The 23,059-nt window shown below is 33.5% G+C and overlaps 4 protein-coding genes across 7 annotated transcripts; 3 read left to right on the top strand and 1 right to left on the bottom strand.

Moving 5' to 3' along the window:
- The first annotated feature begins 592 nt into the window (after positions 1–592).
- LOC107904678 (ras-related protein RABA6b) lies at positions 593–2,797 on the top strand. The gene is made up of 2 exons (XM_016831130.2): positions 593–1,005; positions 2,255–2,797. Exons 1-2 carry the CDS (start codon positions 788–790, stop codon positions 2,688–2,690), a joined length of 654 nt encoding a protein of 217 aa, XP_016686619.2. The 5' UTR covers positions 593–787; the 3' UTR covers positions 2,691–2,797.
- Positions 2,798–3,559: 762 nt separating this feature from the next.
- Positions 3,560–8,063, bottom strand: LOC107904677 (uncharacterized). 2 transcript variants are annotated; one of them, XM_016831128.2, is made up of 10 exons: positions 7,662–8,063; positions 7,496–7,565; positions 7,215–7,282; positions 6,687–6,748; positions 6,133–6,214; positions 5,807–6,040; positions 4,680–4,808; positions 4,545–4,606; positions 4,350–4,457; positions 3,560–3,914 (listed from the first exon to the last, which is right to left on the bottom strand). In XM_016831128.2, the coding sequence occupies exons 1-10, from the start codon at positions 7,710–7,712 to the stop codon at positions 3,899–3,901; spliced, it is 882 nt and encodes a 293-aa protein (XP_016686617.1). In that variant the 5' UTR covers positions 7,713–8,063; the 3' UTR covers positions 3,560–3,898. The 2 variants fall into 2 exon arrangements, with proteins under 2 accessions (XP_016686617.1, XP_016686618.1); XM_016831129.2 differs by lacking the exon at positions 7,496–7,565 and having other exon boundaries at positions 7,662–7,699.
- A 1,897-nt stretch (positions 8,064–9,960) lies between these two features.
- Positions 9,961–15,805, top strand: LOC107904676 (V-type proton ATPase subunit B 2-like). 3 transcript variants are annotated; one of them, XM_016831127.2, is made up of 16 exons: positions 9,993–10,099; positions 10,818–10,884; positions 11,092–11,147; positions 11,424–11,522; positions 11,735–11,794; positions 12,891–13,002; positions 13,108–13,316; positions 13,494–13,622; positions 13,735–13,872; positions 14,099–14,249; positions 14,336–14,418; positions 14,753–14,800; positions 14,921–14,974; positions 15,056–15,139; positions 15,230–15,417; positions 15,552–15,805. In XM_016831127.2, the coding sequence occupies exons 2-15, from the start codon at positions 10,827–10,829 to the stop codon at positions 15,413–15,415; spliced, it is 1,467 nt and encodes a 488-aa protein (XP_016686616.1). In that variant the 5' UTR covers positions 9,993–10,099; positions 10,818–10,826; the 3' UTR covers positions 15,416–15,417; positions 15,552–15,805. The 3 variants fall into 3 exon arrangements, with proteins under 3 accessions (XP_016686613.1, XP_016686616.1, XP_016686614.1); XM_016831124.2 differs by having other exon boundaries at positions 9,961–10,099; positions 15,230–15,805; XM_016831125.2 differs by lacking the exon at positions 9,993–10,099 and adding an exon at positions 10,154–10,179 and having other exon boundaries at positions 15,230–15,805.
- Positions 15,806–16,388: 583 nt separating this feature from the next.
- On the top strand, positions 16,389–23,029 carry LOC107904675 (mitogen-activated protein kinase 9). The gene is made up of 11 exons (XM_016831123.2): positions 16,389–16,997; positions 17,934–18,342; positions 18,417–18,544; positions 18,711–18,770; positions 19,966–20,115; positions 20,256–20,411; positions 20,628–20,765; positions 20,839–20,912; positions 21,987–22,091; positions 22,272–22,479; positions 22,617–23,029. Exons 1-11 carry the CDS (start codon positions 16,713–16,715, stop codon positions 22,686–22,688), a joined length of 1,785 nt encoding a protein of 594 aa, XP_016686612.1. The 5' UTR covers positions 16,389–16,712; the 3' UTR covers positions 22,689–23,029.
- Positions 23,030–23,059: the final 30 nt, after the last annotated feature.

The following is a 23,059-nucleotide window of genomic DNA, read 5'->3' on the forward strand; positions in this document are numbered from 1 at the left end:
GGGTGAGTTTGGATACGCGGTGCGTTTACCTGCGGTTAGTGTAAAAACAGCGGTGGCGGTGAGATTAGATACTGTAGCGATACTGTAGCATGAGACAAAAAGTAAGCTAAACGCACCGCACCGCACCGCACCGCACCGCACCGCACCCAATCGCCCATCCAAACCCACCCTAAATCAAGGGTGGTTCTAAGGGGTAAGTAGAGGCTTTGGCCCCCTAAAATTGAAAATCATGCAATTTAGTCACTTTATGAATAATGAAAATTTAAGTTAATACATAGTAAAAATTATACTTTGGCCCCCTCAGAATGTAAAAAATTTATATTTAGTCCCTCTGAAAATGCTGAAATAAAAAATTAATAAATATTAAAAATTATATTTCGACATCTTAAAATTTTATAATTCAATTTCGATCCCCAACAAAAAAAAATTGATTCTCAAAATATTATAATTCAATTCCAACTCTGAAAAAATTCCTAAGTTCGCCCCTAAAAAAATGATTGACACGCACATTGGGTATATACCTGTATCTGTAACCAACACTTAAATTCGAATGGTTTCACATGCAAACAATACCATACCCTCAAAAGCAAATAGCAAAAAGAAGTCATTGATTTGGAAATTGGAATCATATGTGTATATATATTCGTGTTTTAAAGACGCATCTAAATTGGTTTCTTCAATTCTTCAACTCCTTCATTTTGTTTGTTTTGGCTTTCTTTTCAACTTTTTTCCTTATCCTGAATAGTTTTAAAAGCTAGTATTTGTGGAGTACTATACGTATGTATGTATGGCAGATTCATATGACGAAGAGTGTGATTACCTGTTTAAGGCAGTGTTGATCGGTGATTCTGCAGTTGGAAAATCGAATATCCTCTCAAGGTTTGCTAAAGATGAATTCCGATTGGATTCCAAGCCTACTATAGGCGTTGAATTTGCTTATCGGAATGTTAAGATTGGCGACAGAGTTATTAAAGCTCAAATATGGGATACAGCCGGCCAAGAAAGGTAATTTTCACAATTCCAACTTATAATCTTCTTTTTTCGCTCTTCGTTCTTTGTATCCGTAAGATATGAGATGATCATCCTTCAATCATGCTTAATTTCACTGATAAACCAAATTTTGAACGAATGAATGAATTATTTGATCCATCAACTTGATCAAGTATTGTTTGAAAAAAAGTCCTCTTTGTTTGTTTAAGGAGAAGAATCGATGCTATTGATTCAACTCACTAAAATTCAGCTAAAGCGAGACCACTGTGTCTAAACTCAGTGACTCAGTTAACTACTTTCCCTTTAGAAGCTATAGTTTCAAGCTACTTGCATGTTCCCATATATATATATATATGAGTAGTTGTGAGTTAACTCAGGGAAATCACAAGAACACGCTTCTTGCTGATGAACTGCTGAATACAAAGGAGACATTTTATCTTTAATCAATTGTGTAAATAATAATGTTTAATCAGTTTCGATTAATAAGATGATTAATTAAAACAAAATCCCCATTAAGGTTAGGCTAAGTACAAAAAAGGGTGTCAGCTTTGAAGCTTGTTTTCTGAATTGTTGCGAGTCCTAGTTACAGAGGAGATTGATAGGAGCTTCAGCCTGTTCTCACTGCACTTTGTTCAGTTTATGAACATTGAAAGTGAATGAGGTAGAAAAATGCTTCTTGCTTGCGTCCAAGCGTCCTTGATTTTCCGGTATCTGTAATTTTTGTAATATTTAAATATAATTTTATACAATTGTTTTAAAATCCAAATTCATTTATTATTAATATTAATTTTGAGTATTACTATCCAAACTCAAATTTTGATAAAAAATAATATTATATATTAAAGAATGCTAAGTTGTAATTGATTTTAATCTTTTTAGATAAAATTTTCTTACATTTTTATTGTTTTAAAACTGGTGTGGCTAATGAAATAACTAGATAGTTACACAATACACAAGGTGTGCCACATGTACCTCATGTTGATGTATAAGGATCGTTTTTAACAATAGCAGTAGACAAAATGTAATCCAACTCTTAATATAAGGGCCACCAAGGACGAAGGTAAAAGGAGCAAACAATAGCCTTTACCCCCTAGCCCTAATGGTTGATGCACTTAGACCCTCTAATAATTTATAATTCATCTCTACCCCTAAAACAACTTTCTTACTTTGTCTGAGACTTCCATTATACTGTTACAACAAAATAAACTATATTCCTTCACACTTGTTTATGTACTTAAAGAATGCAAAATGTACATGGATGTAGGTTTAGAGCAATTACAAGTTCATACTATAGGGGAGCATTGGGGGCATTGTTAGTGTACGATATAACCCGAAGAACAACGTTCCAAAACGTGAAGAAATGGATGCATGAGCTAAGAGAATTTGGAAATTTGGAAATGGTGATTGTGCTTGTTGGGAACAAATCGGATTTGAGTGAGTCCAGGCAAGTAAGCGAAGAAGAAGGAAAGAAAATAGCAGAGATGGAAGGTTTATTTTTCATGGAAACATCTGCTTTACGAAATTTGAACGTGGAAGAAGCGTTTTTAAGAATGATCTACAAAATTCATGAAACCACAATGAGTCAGAAATGTTTAGATGTTAATATGAAAGAATCAAATGTTGTTGGGGCTGGAAAAGAAATAATCACCATTGATGAAGTCACTGCTACTAAACACTCAAATAATTGTTGTTACAGGTGACTGCCTTTTTTCCCTCCACAACTTTTAGTGTAAATTTTCATGCATCCCGCTTGTGTGTGTGTGTGTGTTTTTTCCTTTTAAAATAAGGCTGCTGCAATTTCAATTTATTCAAATTTTATTATATTTATTATTATTTAAAAACTTAATTGAATTAATATTATTCGTCAATCAATCATATTCTAACTCAATTGAGAAATTATTAATCTAACTCTGAATTATATTTTTATGACAACATTTTTGTTCTTTTACATTTTCATATAAAATTAATAAAAATTCACACATATTCAGAGTTAAACCTAACATCATCATGTCTAAATTTTAACATAATCCAATAAATATATTTTTTACATGCCGTAAAACCCTACCGTGTCCAAGCTTGGATCTGAAAACCAATTTTACCATTTTTTTATTACTTAAATATAGTAAAAAAAATTATATGGATAATTCTATATTTTTAGAATTAAATTTAAATAATAAATTAAATTTTAGATCAAACCAATTTTCAGAAATCTATCCAAGAAATTAAACGGATCAGAGACACTGTATGCATACAACGAATTGCAAATTCATGTTCTGCTTTTAATACTCGTATCCATTAGAACAGAATGTGATTCCATCAATGAAATCACAATATTGTAGTAATTTGCTTTCTTTTGTATCACATATAAATATGCATATATGTGATACAAAGATCAATTATACATCCGAATTACTTTGTATAAAAATGATATTATATCCCCATCTTAGCCTGGCGGACCTTTTATGGGGGGCATAATTACACCAAAATTTGTTCCGCAAGTAATAATAAATTTCAGAATCTCAAATGCATGAACGAAATGCAACGTTATGAAATAACTGGATTGTACCTATTTCTGTTCAGAATGTAACGTTTATTTAATAAATCCCACTGAAAATATTTTATTATGTTGGTAACATTTATTCAACATAACCACCATAGTTGAACATTCCAGAGTCTAAAATACATGCATGAAATGCTCCACAAACTCAAGTTTTGAACATGCATGCGTATTTGCACAGAAAAAGTAACAAATACAAAGTTCAAAACATAGCAACAATGGGACCATTACCACAACTGCTTTACCTTTAAGATCCTATTTGCCTCCATCAGAAATGTGCCAGTAAAGTTTCAAAACCTCGTCTATGACCTCGCGAATCCCAAGATAACGAAGCACAACTCAACTTCTGTTCTATCCTTGCTTCGTACTGCAAAAACGGAAAATGATATAAAAACTCTTGAATCAGGTAGTCATTGAACCATGTAATATTTTTTTTATTGGACAATCCAGGCAACTGAAATGAAAGCTTTGAGATGTGAACCAAGCTAAGATGGTACTCTAGACCTTCGAATTCCATATTCGTTCCTAGAGCTTAAAAGGTTTTAGTCACATTCAGAGTAAAAGTACAAACCACATAAGAGTTCTGTTATGTCATGTTCTAGCAGTGTTGGCAATGCCATAAGGTTAATCAGCACGCTGCATTGGTGAAGTACAATATGCTCTTCCACTTTTGTACCCTAAGACTAAATTTCTTGTCTAATGGACATGATGGACAAAAGACTAACTTTCTAGTGGAAAACAGATTTAAGAGTGTATAACATCCCAAAAGTGACAACTAACAAAAGAAAAGATTTAGTCTCACCGGTTTCTGTTTAAATAACGGTTGTAGATAGGAAATTCAAAGAGAAAAACGGCTTTGAACCAATACGGCAGGTTCCCATATATTGATCGTGGCAGTGGAATAAGAGGGCTGAAATAAGAAAATGTTAAGACTCAGTAACTCCGGCCTCCACTTCATACTTCAAGAGATTAAACGATGGAAGAAGCGATGACTAACCTAGTTCTTTTCTTGTAAACTCTATATGCTTCCACATTACCAAACTTCTTGTCTCCTGACTTCTGTGTGTCCATAGATGTAAGATAAAATCAGTATATTGCACCAAAAAGAAACACTGAAGCAAGGAAAACAAACCTCGAGAATTGTTAGGCCGCTAACAAAAAGCAGCAGCAATGTCAAAAAGACTGGCCCGATGAGTACAAGCCATTCAGCACCTTCAATTATGGGAAGAGAGGCCACAAAGTATCCCCAGGTAAGTAAAATCTGGCAAAAGATATTTGTTAAGAATTATTTAGAAAATTATTAAGGAAAAGCAAAGCGTCAATGCTTTAGGGGCTCTGATATAATGGGGTTCAACTCTATTTTCTCTTCAACCAAAAAATTATGTCTTGTCAATCAGACGAAGTGAGGAGATCCTTATTGCATTGAATATAACCCCCAAACCCACATCTCTCATTTACTTGAATCCCAAGTCACCTATTTGAGCGAGATTCTACTCAGTCACCTAACTAAAAGGTAATTCTTTGATATTCCCAACTCTTATAGCCTACATTTGTAGGTGTACAAGAAATGGTACATAAGCACATATATGGAGATTAGATCCAGTCCTAACTATGAAATGTAAGCTATATTGTTAGATAGAAAGGATGTTGAAAAGCAAATAAAATTTTCAGTATTTTTTTGCTAAAGGTGAACAACAGGGTTTTGGACAGAAGTGAAAGATTAAACCTACTTTGTTCCAATCTAGAGGTCAGTAAGGTCTATTATGCGCACCAGAAAGCCTTAGATGAGCCTACTGCCCTTAATATCTGAGAATCACATGATTGAACAATGAAACAGGAGCTCAAGAAAGACAGCATGATAGAGTATGAAAGCTAACAGGGCCAAAATGAAGTAGGCTCTTAATCTCTATGTTGCTCCGACTCTTCATTTTTGTTGAAGTACCCATGTCTGACGCTCATACCCAATGTATATCGGGACATGAGTATGGACATCTGACTCTCTAAGCTGAATACATGGCAGAATTTAGAAAAAAGTAAACATACTCATGTGGACATATACCCATTCCAGACACTTATATAAGTCCGACTAACATAGCTTAATCCCACAATCAGTAAGCATTTGGGACGCTAAAATAAAACAAGCACTATTAGCTAGACTCATCTCTAAGTAAGCATACAACCAGACGCATAAGAAAGCCAAAGCACTTTTTCAGAATTTCTTAGTTGTTTACTGGTGCACTGGAAAATTATGATGCTCACATCACCAAAATAGTTTGGGTGGCGAGAGTATTTCCATAGTCCGATTTCGCACCACTTTCCTTTGCTTTCTGGAGAATTCTTGAAAGAAAATTTGTCCTTATCAGCTAAAATTTCAACAATGGTACCCAAAAACCACATAATCCACCCTATGATGTCTTCGGCCTGAATGGATGGATCTTTGTCACTTGCATTAACCACTGTTACAGGTAAAGTCACAGTCCACACCCAAAGACCCTGAGATGCATGCAAAGATTGGGATACATTAGTTTTAAAATCTAACCCAATAAACAACAAAGAAATAGCTGTGATCAGAAGGATAAAAGAACCTGAAATATAAAGAAAACTGCTAAGTTCCCCACATTATGGCGCATCCTATCATAACGCTTATCCTCCCCCCATCGCAAAATTCTGATCACCATTGTGTCACAAAAGCATAATTTTGAAAATATATTACACATAAGAGGAACTGTTACAAAGAGCATTAATTGTACACTAAATGGGCATATGCTACAAGAGCCACAATCAGTAAGATATAAAGATGAGATGGAACATTTGGTAGTTAAAAGTAGCATGCCAGCTAAGTGCCTAATGTTCACCTGATTTTTCTGAAAACAGAAGAGACCCTTCCAATGCTTGAGGCATCATGTTAATCCTACCACAGACCCGAGGGAATACAGGTCTCTGGATGGTCTATTCCGTGCAAATGGAAATAATTATAACAGTAATATTATTACCTACCAGCTGTAAATTTTACATGAATTACACAAAATGGAACATCATACAAACCAATTATGAACAAGCTATCATCATGAAAGACTAAATACATGGTGCTAAAATCTTGGAGAGAATAGTGTTTTTATGAACTTCCATACTATCATACCTAAAAAAGAGATATAGTGCCAATCGTGTGCTCCATATTACTATCATCGCCGTCAGGACTACCTGGAAAACAGAGCCGCAAAATCACTATGGAGAAAATATGTCCACAAAACATTATTCTAGGGTGAAAGTCACACAGCAGCTTCAGGCCATTCAAATGGAAAGGAAAAAGTCAAGAAATCTCTACAGTGTCATAAGAATTATGATTTGGTTAGTTCTAGTTTCTTATGATACAGAGATTTCAGGCATTTTCTTTTCCATCTGCATTTGCAAATTCACACATGATAGAAACTGTTAGGTGAAAAAGATACATCCCAATAACAAACTTCTTGAATAGCTTGAGCAAGCTAAGGATTAACAAAAATCAACCGAATTAAATTAAAGGATCAAAAGTGTTTTAATTAAATTCATATGAGAATCATAATCTAACAGAGATCAAGTACATATATTCCATGATGATTTCGGAGATGATATAAGCCTTTGTCAATCTATTTTCATCTTATAAAGTCAGAAAACGACTCTCGATTACCTGTCGTAAATGCCATGATCCTTTTTTAACCAGAGTCAATAAAGCGATTATCACGAAATTCGTGCTTCCTGGTAAAAAAACAACAACGATATCTTTAAAAACAACTTAAAAAATTCAGCAATCGATGAATCAAGAAAAAAACTAAGTTAGCATTTGAAGAATCCTATGAATTGCTAAATCAATCTACCCAGAAGATTAAAAATATTCTCGATCTTAGCTCTAAATTCTAAAATAATAGTAGAAAAGAACATTAAAATAAGTTAAACATACGGATTGCGTACCTGCAAAATCAGTCAGTTTATCAAACTGGAAAACAGCCGCGATTAAAAAGAAAAATAACTGATACCCCGCCTAAACATCAAAATGAACCAAAGAATCAACTCTATATAATTTGAAATTAAAAAAAAAACACTAAAGAAGCTGAAATAAGGGAAAATAAAATCATACTGTAACAGTAGCAGTTAGAGATAAGAACTCCTTGTCTGTATCAGTCAACATTTTGCTTGATGAATCAACAAGAGATAAGAAAAGGGTGGATTCTTTTGGATCATCTAAAAATCTCTTAGGGTTCGATTAATATTTTTATGTTTATATAATACTAATAAGTCAATGTGCAATGGGAACAAGTATAACTTGACCTAAAATAAAATAGAGAAAAAAAAAAGTGTTTTGGCGACCGGAAAGTCACGACAAGTTCCTGTATCGAAATTTGTGGGAAAGATAACGTCCAGGCGTGTTAGGTGAAGATTTGCTTGGCATTTTTAATATAGATGCCATGGAAAAGCATTTATTGAAGCTGAGCCTTATGGGTTTCCAGTGAGCAATTTTATTTAATGTGTACATGCCTGTATTTCTCCTTCTGTTTTTTTTTAATATAAATATTTTACTTCAGATTTTTAAATTGTTTACTTTTATTTTGTTTAAATTGTAAAATTAGTTGTTATTTTGATATAAATATTAATTTTATTTTAATGATGCTCCTTATTTTATGATTTTTTAATATCACATTTTTAAAAAAATTAGCAACTTAGGGTATGCTTGGATCACAATTTAAACCAAAATTAATATTTTTATGTTTGAATAATTCTATTTAAAATATTTTTTTGTTTGTTAAGTTTTCTTAAAATAATTTTTTAGAGGTTGCTTTTAAGAAATAAATACAATTTAGGTTTTTTTATAAAATATTATAGACGTATTTACTTGTGACAACCCAATTTTATTTTACAATAAGATCATATTTTGTAATAATTACTATTTTATATAAACTTAATAATAAACAATATCCTTTCATAATGGTCGCCTGTTTGATCGTATGTAACCAATGCATAACAACCTCATAGAACTTCAATCAAGAGAATATCATATCATAACCATGTAATAGTATGCAAGGCAATAACTAACATGTAATAAACTTATCATTTAGCCAACCAAGTGAGCAACCTAAATTCTATATTGTCAGTGACATGACACTACCAAGCAAAGAAACTTGCATTATACATATCATAGCACACGAGGAATAAAGAATCTCTCTTTCTTCCTTGAATATCCAAGCATAAATATTTTATTCCTCCGAGAAACTCAAAGTCCCCTACTTTCCCCTTCCTCCCTTTTCCTCTTCTTTAACTTTTTATTTCAACTTTTTGCTTGTCACGAGTGAATTGATGTTCCAATCTCGACCATATTTTTTTCTTGTCTCCTCCTTATTGATTTCCTATATCAACAATAACCAATTATAAAATGGTTGAATTTAAGTACTTATTTTTATTGTTATAATTTATACTAGATCACATCACGCCTATAATATGGATACAAATAAATTTATTTAACAAATTAATATAAATAACGAATGATTTTTTAATTTATTGGCAAAGTAAACTTATTGTATAATAAAGAGGAGCCAAAATCTTATTATGTTTGCAATTTTCTATATAAAACATATAAAATACAAAAATACATTTAAGATAATACAATTTATTTTTTTAAGTGAGAGTATTTTTTTTATATATTATCAACTTAATTGGTACTTAGTTAAATTGTGATACCGACTCAATAAATATAAACAAAAAAAATTTGGTAAAGTACAATTATTGTATATAAAAATTTTATCATACGTGTATTTGTAACACAAATGTATGTTTAATAATAACATATGTAAATAATGATATATTATGTTTGAAACTAATAAAAGCAACACATGTGCTTTATGAATGAAATCACAATTAAAAATTTAGTTTAAATTGTGAGTAAAAGAAATTTAAATAGGTAAATACATTGGACTAAAATCTTTTAATTCGCTCTAATTATTTATCATTGTATTGTTATTGTTTTTGAGTTGGTATCAATTTAACTTGTGAGATTAACTCAATCAACGATATTAGCAATATACATATACATATAAATAATATGGATGAAACAATTTGTGTAATATCATTAAATTGTATAAAAATATTAAAATATAGTTTTAATTAAAATGTTAAAGAAAATAATTTATAACTATCAGTAGTATGAGTTCAAATATTAATATTTACAATTTTCATTAATCAAGTTACCATCGAGTTGAACACTTAAATAATAATATAGATTAAAAATTTATAAATTCAAATTTATAAATTTTTTATTTTGCTATGAGAAAAGTACTTTAAAATAATACATTTTATTTTCTAAAATTAAATTATTTTCCTAAATTACCAACTAAATTAATACCCTATTAATATTTGATACCAACTCAGCCCCTTTATAATAATAAGTTCGGAGGATAATTAACTTTTAACATTCCTTGTCCCCATATAATTATTTACTGAAAGATACTGTTAATCCCTGTTTATACTTGTCTCTCTTTTTCTCTACTTCGCAGTTTTCTCGTGAATACAGAACAACGCAAAAAGGTAAGTTCCTTTTTCTTTTAATTTGTAATTTTGCTGTTTTAGATCTCATTTTCCCTTCAATTAATTATAGTTATTTTCAGGTTTGTTCCTTTTAATCTAATTGTACGATATTCAGTTCCACTCGATCCGTTCATCTACTGATTTTACCTATAAGGCTATAACTTTTTTTCCTCCGTTTAATCTTATTGTGTTTATTTGATTTTGATCGATTCTTAGCATAAGAAGTGTTTACTTTTTTTATTCTTCGAGTTTCTTTGTAAGAAATGTTACCTTTGATACTTGGATTCTGTTTGGCCACTGAGAAATTGAAAGGAAACAAATAGAAAGGAATTTTGATTTTAATTCTAGTTATGTTTGAACCATTTCTAAGCAGTCAAGTTCCATGATCTGTTGCTTATCTTATTTGTTTAGTAAAGCGAAGCAGAGTTTAACTCTCTAACTTTGAAACAAAGCTTTGATTTTTGTGATTTTAGAATGATGTGATTAATAGATTATACATTCCAGGTTCTGGTTAAGATTAACGGCGAGTTTTAAATAAAAAAAAACCCCGGGCCGTTGGAGGGAAGAGAGCCTGATTAATTAATATCAAGTTTGTGTGTATATATATATTTACAGAGTGTTTGAGACTTGAGAGTGAAAATTCGGTCTTTTGTTTTTAATTTAATTTAATTTTCTATTTTTTTCAGAGTAATGAATTTTATGTCTTGTTTGTTGGCAGACTTACCAGATGGGCAAGGCAGAAAACAACCATAACATGGAGGAGGGAACGCTAGAGATCGGCATGGGTAAATTTTATTGCTTTATAAGCATTTTAATTTGCTTATGTTCAATTGAATTCATGTTTTATATATGATTTGAGTGCTTTGTTTAATAATGAGGGAGAAATTGTTGGTACCTTTGGTTAAGCAGCCACATGCATTGCAACAAGGACTTGTTCCATGAAAGAAGCCTTATCATTAATGATCATCTTTCTTTTTGTGAGATAATTGCAGAATATAGAACTGTTTCCGGAGTGGCTGGGCCATTGGTAATCCTTGATAAAGTGAAGGCAAGTTCTGGTTTTCTTGCTTATTATCTAGTAACCTTTGAACTACTTGTGTTTGATACCTGTTTTCAGCACATATTACTGAACATAGTTATGCAGATATGACCCGTAGAAACCCTCCAAATACATGGGAAAACTTTAAAAAAACTGAACATATCTGTGATGGAAACATGTATATGGCTGTCACACCCAAGTTCGAGTAACATAGCTAGTAACATTCTCATTCTTATTTAATTTTGATTTCAAATCTTCTTCATTCGGGGTTCTTGCTTTCTCCAGGGACCCAAGTATCAAGAAATTGTTAATATTCGTTTAGGGGATGGAACAACCAGACGTGGTCAAGTCCTAGAAGTTGATGGAGAAAAGGCCGTTGTTCAGGTAATTTTTATCTCAGTTTATCTTGTATTCCTTTATAATCATGAATCCCTATTTGTGCTCATGCCAAAAGGAAAAATATTAACTTTTTCACCGTGCAAAATGTGGGCCTTCTGTTATGGTGCTAGTTTCTGTACTTTAATTGGTGCAACAATTTTATCAACAGAGGATCCATGTATTCTTTGTATGCTCTACTTATATGGCACCTTGGCTAGGTATTTGAAGGAACATCTGGAATTGACAACAAATATACGACTGTGCAATTTACAGGAGAGGTATGTAACCTCCTCCTTTCCTACATTTAAGATTAATCCTTATCTTGCACTTGTAAGTTTGATATGCAAAATAGCTGCCCTTAAAGACACAGCCAGAAAATAATTGAAGTAGCTTCTTTCCTGTCAGGAAATTGTTGCCTGATTTTATGGCTTTAGACATTAGGACAAATAGTGATGCATTTTAGTTGTTTCTTAAATCTTTAGGTACATGGTTTTGAAATAAACTAGAGGGGAAATAAATCTTGTTGTTACTAGACGTCGGAGACAAATTATTTAGTGTGGTAAGCTAAGATTTTAGTTTGGCATGATATTGGCTGTTAATATTGTAAAAGTTTTTTTCCTAAGTATATGTCATCGGCCCCTTTATGGTCTCTCAAAGAAAATTAATATTTTGGCTGGTATTCATATTTCTGCCTACTGAATGTCTTGCAAACTTTGGAAAGGATATTACAGACCAGGTCATGTTGGTAGAGAAACCATAAGAGAGTAATTTTTCTCGTGCTGTATGATGGTTAATAATAGCAGCCTGTTACTTATTTGTGCTTCTTATGAAGGTTTGTTTTCCCATACCCGGCCTTGCTGATTACAAGGTTTAGGCAATCAAGCCTTTACAGTGGACTTGTTAATGTTTAGTGGTATTTTAGACACAATAATAGTTGGTCACTGGCAGCTTAGCCATTTTATGCACTTGTTACTGTGCCCATAGAGAAGGGGGGAAAATTGACCATTTATAATCATTATACTTTGTGTGATTATATCATGCAACTGTAGAGGTTTCACAAGGGTTTGTTTGGTTTTTAAATGTGGTATATGCTTAAATGATAAAAAGCTACGTATAGAGGGAAACGCTGGCAGAGTTTTATGTCATCTTTTAGATAGTGGTTAGGATTGCTGTTTGCTGCTTAATGATTCTTTCGAATCATTGCAAAGAAATGCCTAATTCTTATGATACTGTAGAAACCATGGTAGCAAGGTAGAAGAGAACTGAGAAGAGTTTGTTTTAGCTGTATTTAGGAAAAGTATTTCATTTTTCCTTGCGTTTTTTTCTGTTCTTTTCAACTCATTTGCCAGTATCTTTCTTCTAACTATTTTGTAGGTTTTGAAAACTCCTGTTTCTTTGGATATGCTTGGGCGCATTTTCAATGGCTCTGGAAAGCCAATCGATAACGGGCCACCTATCTTGCCTGAAGCATATTTGGATATTTCTGGTAGGCAGTGTTGTGGAGTGAATGAGTCTGGAACCATACAAGTTGCTTCTAATCATAAGTTTGTTGATTGCTGTATTACTTATCCTTCATTTTACTATTTTGTAGGGAGTTCTATTAATCCTAGTGAGAGAACCTATCCTGAAGAAATGATACAGACAGGGATTTCAACAATTGATGTTATGAATTCCATTGCTAGAGGGCAAAAGATCCCCCTCTTTTCTGCTGCTGGTCTTCCCCATAATGAAATTGCTGCTCAGATCTGTCGTCAGGCTGGTTTGGTGAAACGATTGGAGAAGGCTGGGGATCTTCTTGAGGTAAAGTTTATGTATTAATATAGATTGGATTGTTATAATATAATATTATGACATCCTTGATAGTTTAAATAAGTGAACATGCTAACATTTGTATATGCATGGCTTGTAGATTCTTTTGTGCCCTTACCATGAGGTTTGTAGAAAGCTGATTGTTTCACTAACCCGATGATTTTTCAGGATGGTGAAGAAGATAATTTTGCCATTGTGTTTGCGGCTATGGGTGTAAACATGGAAACTGCACAGTTTTTCAAACGTGATTTTGAGGAAAATGGCTCAATGGAGAGAGTGACCCTTTTCCTAAACCTGGTATGTTTCAATTTGAGATAGAAATGCTTTACCCTTTTTTTTTTACATGATAAATGTGGGTTGGAAAAATATATTTATAGCCTGAAAATACCTTCTACTTTCTTCTCTACAGGCTAATGACCCCACAATTGAACGTATTATTACTCCTCGTATTGCTCTCACTACTGCTGAATATCTGGCATATGAATGCGGGAAGCATGTTCTTGTGATTCTTACAGACATGAGTTCTTATGCTGATGCTCTCCGTGAGGTAATGAAAAGCAACCAAATCTCCCTTATGCAATCTCTTTAGTGCATGACTACCAGCTCTTGAAGCCAGAGCTCCATAAATCTGTTTGTGATATTCGTCAAAATCTCTTTTACAACTGGTTTCTTTTTAAATTGGGATTTTTTTTCTTTTTCTAAATTACCTTAAATTTCTGAGGTTGTATAGAAAATTATGCTCTGTGTGAGACAAACTACTATTGCTACTGCAGGTTTCTGCTGCCCGAGAAGAAGTGCCTGGAAGACGTGGATATCCTGGGTACATGTATACTGATTTGGCCACAATATATGAGCGAGCTGGAAGAATTGAAGGGCGAAAGGGTTCCATCACGCAAATTCCAATTCTTACTATGCCAAATGACGGTAATGTATCTTTTAACTATATCAAAATTTAGCACAGAGCCCCAGAAACAATTGCTTTATGGCATTTCTATTTATTGTTTTGACAGATATTACCCATCCAACTCCGGATCTTACTGGATATATCACAGAGGGGCAAATATACATTGACAGACAGCTCCATAATAGACAGGTAAATTCGAAATTAGCTTTTACAGACTATCAAACTTGTGCATCGTGGAGTTATTCAGGTCCACAAATTATACCCTTTTTCTCATCAATATGTGCATGGAATTTTATTTCTAATATGGTATTTTACTTGAACACGCAAAAGGAAAGGTATTTTACTTAGGGAACTGTATCTTCTCCATTGGTATATTGCCTTAGTATATTTCTAATAGTGACTTGGTTGAACATGGTTACTTAATTGGACTGATTTCAGAGTCAACAATATTCTCTATACCTGTTTTTAAAGAGTGTAGTTGACCTATGTCAATAAATAAATTCTTTGCCTCTGAATTGGACAGATATACCCACCAATCAATGTGCTTCCATCGCTTTCTCGTCTGATGAAGGTGAGGATGGCACACATTTATTTAAGATCTTGATTATAATGAAATATATTGCATCAATCAATATTTTTACAAATCATGACTTGCTATGAAGTATAATTGTTGTTCTCTCTTATTTGGCAGAGTGCCATTGGTGAGGGGATGACACGCAGGGATCATGCTGATGTGTCTAACCAGGTCTGGTTGCAACTTCAATCCTTTATTCGATGTAAAAGGCATCTAATATCTGTTTTTGTTTCTCAATCCTTGAACTTTCAGTTGTATGCAAATTATGCCATTGGGAAGGATGTTCAGGCTATGAAAGCTGTGGTTGGAGAAGAAGCTCTTTCGTCCGAGGATCTGGTTACACTCTCTTTCACATTTCCTCCTCAATTTTCTTGCACCGTTGTTTGGTCAAGTAGTTTCTTAACCTAATCTGATATCCTCTAACAGCTATACTTGGAGTTCTTGGATAAATTCGAGAGGAAATTTGTGACGCAAGGAGCATATGACACTCGCAACATCTTTCAGTCACTTGATTTGGCGTGGACACTGCTTCGTATATTTCCTCGCGAACTTCTTCACCGTATACCTGCGAAAACTCTCGACCAGTACTACAGTCGAGATGCAGCTAATTAAAGGTGACACAAATTCCTGTCCTAAATTGCCATTGCCTCTATCTCCATAATGGTTGGTCTAGTTTTACAAGTTGCTTGTTTGCCCTTTTTTTTTTCTTCTCCTGTTTTAATTCATAAGTTGCCTGCCATCTGCTCAGATAATAATGGTTGAATACCAGCGAGAATTTGCAGCTCTTCTGCTTGTAAGCAGAGATACCAAATAAATATTCTTTTGGAACGGTAAAATATGGGGATAGGAATTTTTTTGTTATTTACTTTTGGCAACCAAACCGATTTGGGGTTTTACTTTACATTGATGAGAAAATACAGTCCATCACCAGTGAATTTTAGCTGTTTTTCTTTTGGGGTTTTACTTTACATTGATGAGAAAATACAGTCCATTACCAGTGAATTTTAGCTGTTTTTCCATTTCTTTGTTTATCATGTATTTGTATTATATCTAAAATAGGAAATGGGAATCGGAATCAGAATATAATCACATGATCCAAAATGATTCAAGTTTGAATAAAAATTACTATGTCTTTTAAGAAAGAAAATTACTTATTTGGATTATTAGCAAAGAAATAACAAAAATTATAAATAGTTATTCACATTATATATAAAACTGCACGATAGAAAATCATTGACTGGTTGGACTGAAAATTGACAGGAATATCAGTTCGAAATAAGTGATCAGATCGATCGTCAGATCAGTTGAACTGATGGTCGAATAACAAATTAATTAAACTGAATAAATTATTTGAATCGAAAATTGGTGTAAATACGAGTTTAAAATCTGATTTGTGTTATTTAATCATCAAATGGGATCTACGCCACTTATAAAGTCTCTCTGATTGGGACATGAAGCTGGTTTGGTTTTATAAGTGAGTTGGAAATTTTATGATTGAAGATCAAACAAAATGGTTTATTTTTAATTAATGGTTGATATTGTATGCAATTTTAAAAATTAAAAATTAGATCAAATGGATTTGACAAATGAAATAAAAGGAATACAGGAGCGGATTGGTCGAACTAACAACTTGGGTACCAAATCCAGGTCTGTACTTCACTTATCAAATATAACAATTAAGAGTGGAGCGGTCGTCCCCTTTGTTTCTCCGGATTCATCGGGCAAGAAACGGGAAAAAGAAAGAAGTAATTTTATTTGATCTTTTTGTATATACTATATATAAATATATAAAGAGCAAATAGATAACAGAAGAGGAGACGAAGGAAAATAGGAATAGGAATCGGAATCAGAAGCGAGCAAAGCGGCAATTGATTGGCTGAGAATCGAAGACGAAGGTGAGCCAGAGTATATGGGGGCAAGTGGCAGTTTCTTGGACGATCTTCTTAGCTGGTTTCAACGTCGCCATTTCACCATCTCTTCTTCCTCTTCTAATAATACTACTCAAATTAGTAATAACAATAATGATATTATTATTGTCGATGAACATCATCATCATTCAACTCCTGCACTGACTCTAACTCTGACTCAAAAACAACCACCACCACAACAACAATTCGTTGTTCAGGATTTAGATTATTCTTCCCTCGATCTCATCAAAGTTCCTAACCTTCTTATTAATTCCATGGAGAAAAAGGTACTTTTTTTCTTTTCATTTTTTCCTTTATCTTTCCTTATATTTGCTTTCATAAAAAGAAGTTTCAGCCATTTTCTTAATAAAAAAACAGATCATAACTTTTCTTTAACATCATTAATTGATAGATTAACATAAGTTTTATTTATTTATTTATGACATTTAATTTGAAAGATGTTCAATGCGTTATTTTTGCTGTTCATCTTGTTTGGTATTATATATACGTGTGTACATATATATATTTAACTGCATCTGGATGACTAGTATTTTAGAGGCTTTTGGAGAAAATGATCCTGCTTGCTAATTTGAGATTGCTTTTTCTTTGCATTTTTTATTTAAGAGAGTAATTGATGAATTTTATTCTCATTAAAAAAAAAAAAACAAATTTCGACTTGTATAACAATGTGATATTCCTTTTTCGATCCTTTATCATTCTCAGAGCATCAGGATAAAGTTAATCCACTGGCACTTTTTAGAATTTGAAGCAAGAAGCCTCCTTTGGACTTGTTTTCTTTTTTCATACTCAATCTATTATTTCAAAGATGCCATATAATTTTGCCCTTAATATTTCCAGCGGCATTAGTTTATTATTTTATAATTTGGAAACAAAGTGCATTAAATGCTGTGTCTAGGTTGTCAATCTGCTTCTCATAGCTGAATTTTATAAAGTAAGGGTAAATGTTCCTTTCATGTTTAAATTTATTTATACCAGCTGTTGCGAGGTATGAAGAGAACCCTGTTCCTATCATGTTAGAAGGCTGCTAGTGTGCACTTTCACATGTCATTTCTTTTGTGTTTATTGTAGTGCCAGAGTTATAATAAAATAAAAGAATCATTAATCTATATTTTCTATATGTTCATCTCTTGTTGTCGCACTCTATTTTTGTTCTTTGTTTCTGAATAGGACTTTTGGTGTTTCTAAACAATGGTGCTATACAGGGTGCAGCTGAAAATGATTTTTTCACTGAATATGGAGAGGGAAGCCAATATCAAATTCAGGAGATTATTGGGAAAGGAAGTTACGGAGTTGTTGCTTCTGCAGTTGACACCCACACGGGTGAAAAGGTTGCGATAAAAAAGATTAATGATGTCTTTGAGCATGTCTCTGATGCAACACGGATTTTGAGAGAAATCAAGCTGCTGCGGTTGCTTCGGCATCCGGATATTGTAGAAATAAAGCATATTATGCTCCCTCCATCTCGACGGGAATTTAGAGATATTTATGTTGTTTTTGAGTTGATGGAATCTGATCTTCACCAAGTAATTAAGGCCAATGATGACTTAACTCCTGAGCATCACCAGTTTTTCTTATACCAGCTTCTTCGCAGTCTGAAGTATATACACTCAGGTCAGTGCTTTTCAGTATGCTTCCCTAACCTACCTCTTAGTTTTCTTGTTGATTTCTTTTCTCAATTGCTGCAGCAAATGTATTCCATCGAGATTTAAAACCAAAGAACATCCTTGCTAATGCTGATTGTAAGTTGAAGATTTGTGATTTTGGGCTTGCACGAGTGTCGTTTAATGATGCCCCATCAGCGATTTTTTGGACTGTATGTTGTTCTTTCATGAAATATGAAGCTTCTGCATTCATCTTTCCTTAGTATTTCTCAAAGGCTTAATTTGAATTTAAACTTTTTTTCTTTCTTTTTCTACATTACACAGGGCAAGCCTCCAAAAAGGTTGTGCTAACTAATCTAACTTATTTAATCCATCTAGGACTATGTAGCAACCCGTTGGTATCGTGCTCCTGAACTCTGTGGATCCTTTTTCTCCAAAGTAAGTTCTTTTGGCCTTGTGTATTAGGCTTTTCATCTTTATATTCTTGTTTCCAGTTGCTGAGATTGCTCAAAAGTAGGAGATATATTTCTGTTTCTATTACTTAGTCATTATATATATTGCTTTGATTTCTCTAAACATTTTCGTCCCATTGGTCTTCTGTATATTAGGATTTTCATATTTATATTCTTTGTTTCCAGTTGCTGAGATTGCTCAAAAAGTAGGAGATATATTTCTGTTTCTATTACCTAGTCATCACATATATTGCTTTGATTTCTCTAAACATTTTCGTCCCATTGGTCTTCCTCTTCTACTTTCTGAACAATTATTGTTGGTATCTATCCAGTGTAAAACTTGTTTGGACTATTGCTCATTAGTTTGATTGTTTGAACTTTGAATTCAATTTTAGTTGGCTGTCAAACCAAGTAAGCATTTGCTTTAACTTTTTAACGGATATGAGTTTCCTTTTAACGTCCTTTGTGTATGTATACAATTCTTCACCATGTAATTTGATGTTATCAGTAGCATGTTTGAGTAAAGTTCTTGGAATGGTTTAATTCTAAGTTTTCATCTTTGAAGTAGTCAAACATCAGATTGCTTTGCACTTCTCAGCGAATAGTTTTTCTTATGTAGAATTATAGTTTGCTGCATTATTTTTAATATAGCTTTCAGCCTTCTCTGTAACCATTATTTATTGTTTCTTTTCTACTTCATCATCTTCTATGAAGAATTCTTGAAGCTAATCTTGCAGTTTTAAAAATGTGTATTGTTACTACTACAATCTGGAGTAACAAAGTTAACATAAATTAATAATGTTGGCTGGCTTTCTAAGCACTTTTTGTAGATTGGCATTTTTAAAAAAATTAAGAACCTTGATTTAATGTGATTTTTGTTCTCTGTGTGCTCAAATCTCTTCTAAATAAGCAAATGCAATTGAGCATATCAGCAAAGGCTAGGAGCTAAAGACAATTGTTGTGCTATTTTCTTTATCTCCATATGTATTCAGATATAGTTTTATGCCATGCTCTGTTATCATGAATATTTAGCCACTTTCAATGTTATTGGTACACCCAATATCGCCTCCATTGGCCTTTTTTCAATCACTTGTTTTTATATATCTTTTGATGTATAATAATTGCATTAAATATATTTTATTAGGCTACAATTCTAATTTCAGTCTTTCATCCTTTTGTAGTACACTCCTGCAATTGATATATGGAGCATAGGATGCATATTTGCTGAGATACTTACAGGAAAACCACTATTTCCTGGAAAAAATGTGGTGCACCAATTGGATCTCATGACCGATACACTTGGCACACCCCCTCCTGAATCCATATCAAGGGTTAGTTATCTTGTTTTCCTATATTGGACTTCATGTGCATTCGCTTAAACTTGACCCTGATTTCAGGCTTTGTTGTGGCTTTTGAGGTTAATGTTAAATACTGACCAACTCATTGTGCTTAAATTATCATGGCCTGGCAGATTAGAAATGAAAAGGCAAGGAGGTACCTTAGTAGCATGCGTAAAAAGCAACCAATTCCTTTCTCACAGAAGTTCCCTAATGTGGATCACCTGGCTCTTCGCCTACTTGAGCGCTTACTTGCATTTGATCCAAAAGATCGTCCCACAGCTGAAGAAGTAAGATTGAGCAATCCTAGTAACTTAAAAAGTTTTCAAAAGAGCTAAAATGAAAAAGAAGTATGCATACAAGTGATAACCCTAATGGCGATGCATCAAAGATATGATAATTCCTCTTACCATTGACATTAAATCAACTACAAATGATAAATCTGCAAGTCAGATCCTGACTTACAAGCTTCTGATATCCCCAATGGTGATGCATTCTGCTTGCAGGCATTAGCTGACCCATATTTTTATGGTTTGGCAAATGTGGATCGTGAACCATCTACACAACCTATTTCAAAACTAGAATTTGAGTTTGAGAGAAGGAAATTGACAAAAGATGATGTTAGAGAGCTGATTTATCGAGAGGTACTCCACATTTGTTGCTTTGGTATTATGTGGTTTTTGTTTATTGTATAGCTTAGCCAACTCTTGGCTACAGATATTGGAGTATCATCCCCAGATGCTGCAGGAGTATCTTCGCGGTGGGGATCAGACCAGCTTTATGTACCCAAGGTTAGAAAACACTTACTGTTCCAAGTTAGATTAACTTCACGCATATGATCATCTCTTTATAATATGCGCATAACTATGTCACATTCAGGTTTAAAAATCTTTTCAGAGTCTCTTGAACAAGTAAATTGGTCTTTCTTTTCTCCATCGTCTATTGAAACGGTTAGCTATTTTAAAACCATGTGACTTTTTTCTTAGGATCTGTAAGCATGAGAGCATAATTTGTTTTGTTCAATTTCATTATCAACTTGATGTGTCTCAGAATTTTGATAGTGATATAAGTATAAAAAAATTCATTTATGAAGGAATTTTGTAGTGATACCAGAATGTCAAATTGTTTGAAAATGTAACTAGTGGGTGAAATGGTAAAGGGGTAGTTTTTGGTTTAGTCAGTTCAACCAGCCGGTTGAAATGACTGTGAAATAATATTTGTATCTGGACCGGAGAGACCATTGTTTCCCTGGACCGGAGAGTCCTGTCTGGCCATTGTTTACTCATGTGATTTATATATATCCCACTTTTTTCTTTTGCAAAGTATGTTAGGTTTGTTTTGCTAAGGTGGCACTTCCTGAATAATATTAAAGATAAACTAGAGCTTCAAAATATAATCTTCACTCTTGTTATTGGTTGGGTTATGTATGCTTTCTCAAATGGGAGAAGTTCGAAATCAATATGATTTTGACAGTTTTGGGTTTCTTCTTATTGAAGTTGTGATTAATCCCAAACCAAAAACATAGAGAACTTGTGTTTGGTTAGACCAAACACGAATCAAACAAAAACATTGTTATCCATGAGTACTCTCCCTTAGTATCATTTCATCATTGTAAACCTTACAACTCTTTGGTGCTCTTAACTTTTGTTGCTTAATATGATGCCCAAGATTGTCCTTGTACGATTTAAAGACAGTTCAGTGAGATAATACTTTTTGAGTGGCTTCGCAGATCAAGATTTTTATTCACTGTGTAGTACTGAAGTGTAATATAAGGGAAAAGGGAAAAAAGGGTCCAGAAATTCTAGTTGACAATGTTTGCTCCTGGCATCACAATTAACATTCTCTTTTCTTTTTCAATCAAATAGCGGTGTTGATCGATTCAAGCGACAATTTGCACATTTGGAGGAACATTATGGTAAAGGTGGTGAAAAAAGTACTCCGCTTCTAAGACATCATGCTTCTTTGCCTAGGTATGCTTCATAAATTTTTAGGGATCATCTTAGTTTTCTGCCAATTTTTTCTCTTCTTTTCCGAAACCTTAAAATCAGAGTAGATCTTGTCATGCTTTAGATCGTGGAAACACCACTAGTTTGTCTAGTTCATGTGTCGTATTTCAATTCGCCTGAATGACCTTGCTCTCTTCTTTTCAGAGAAAGAGTTCCCGTTCCCAAGGATGAGAATGCTGATCAAGATATTGATGGTGAGAATTCAACTTCAATATCTCAGGTAGATGGTTCGAACGCAAATGCGGAAGGGCAAAATGGCTCTAACAAACCAAATAGTGCTCGTAGCCTAGTCAAGAGTGCTAGCATTAGTGCCTCCAAGTGCGTTGGTGTGCAAGCAAAAGACAATTCCGAGGTAGACATCTCTTCACCTAAACCTCTCTTTGACAAACTAACAGCAACTTTAGCATGAATAACAAGACATTCTTGATGCGAAAACCAAACTGCTATGCAGCTATCTTATTTGTACCATATTTATTTTCTGTGCTGCAGGATAACCCAGATGAAGCCACTGATGAGACAGCTGATGTCTTGTCTCAGAAGGTTGCAAATCTTAATGCTTGACTGAAACTTGCAAATCGACTTTCGAAAGATATAGTTGGCTTGGTGCACCCGTTTTTGCCCTGACCATTTGGAAGAGATTATTTCGTAGTGATTTGCACCAAACCCTTTACTTCATTTTCTTCTGACAGAAGCTAACAATAGAACGGTGACATTCGTGTTAACGCAGTGCACAGAGAAAGACTTCACCTATCACATTACTCTATTTTACATTTGAAGAAACCAAGAGATGATGTATTTGTTCTATTGTGAACTTCAGAAATGCCATGTTTAGGGACTAAAAATTTTGAGTTTAAAGAAGAAACAAAAAAGAACACACTGTATACTATTTCCACTTTGAATCACAGTCGTGCTTAAAAATGGTTGGTTGGATT

The sequence above is a fragment of the Gossypium hirsutum genome, chromosome D11 (assembly GCF_007990345.1).
Source record: "Gossypium hirsutum isolate 1008001.06 chromosome D11, Gossypium_hirsutum_v2.1, whole genome shotgun sequence".
NCBI lineage: Eukaryota > Viridiplantae > Streptophyta > Magnoliopsida > Malvales > Malvaceae > Gossypium > Gossypium hirsutum.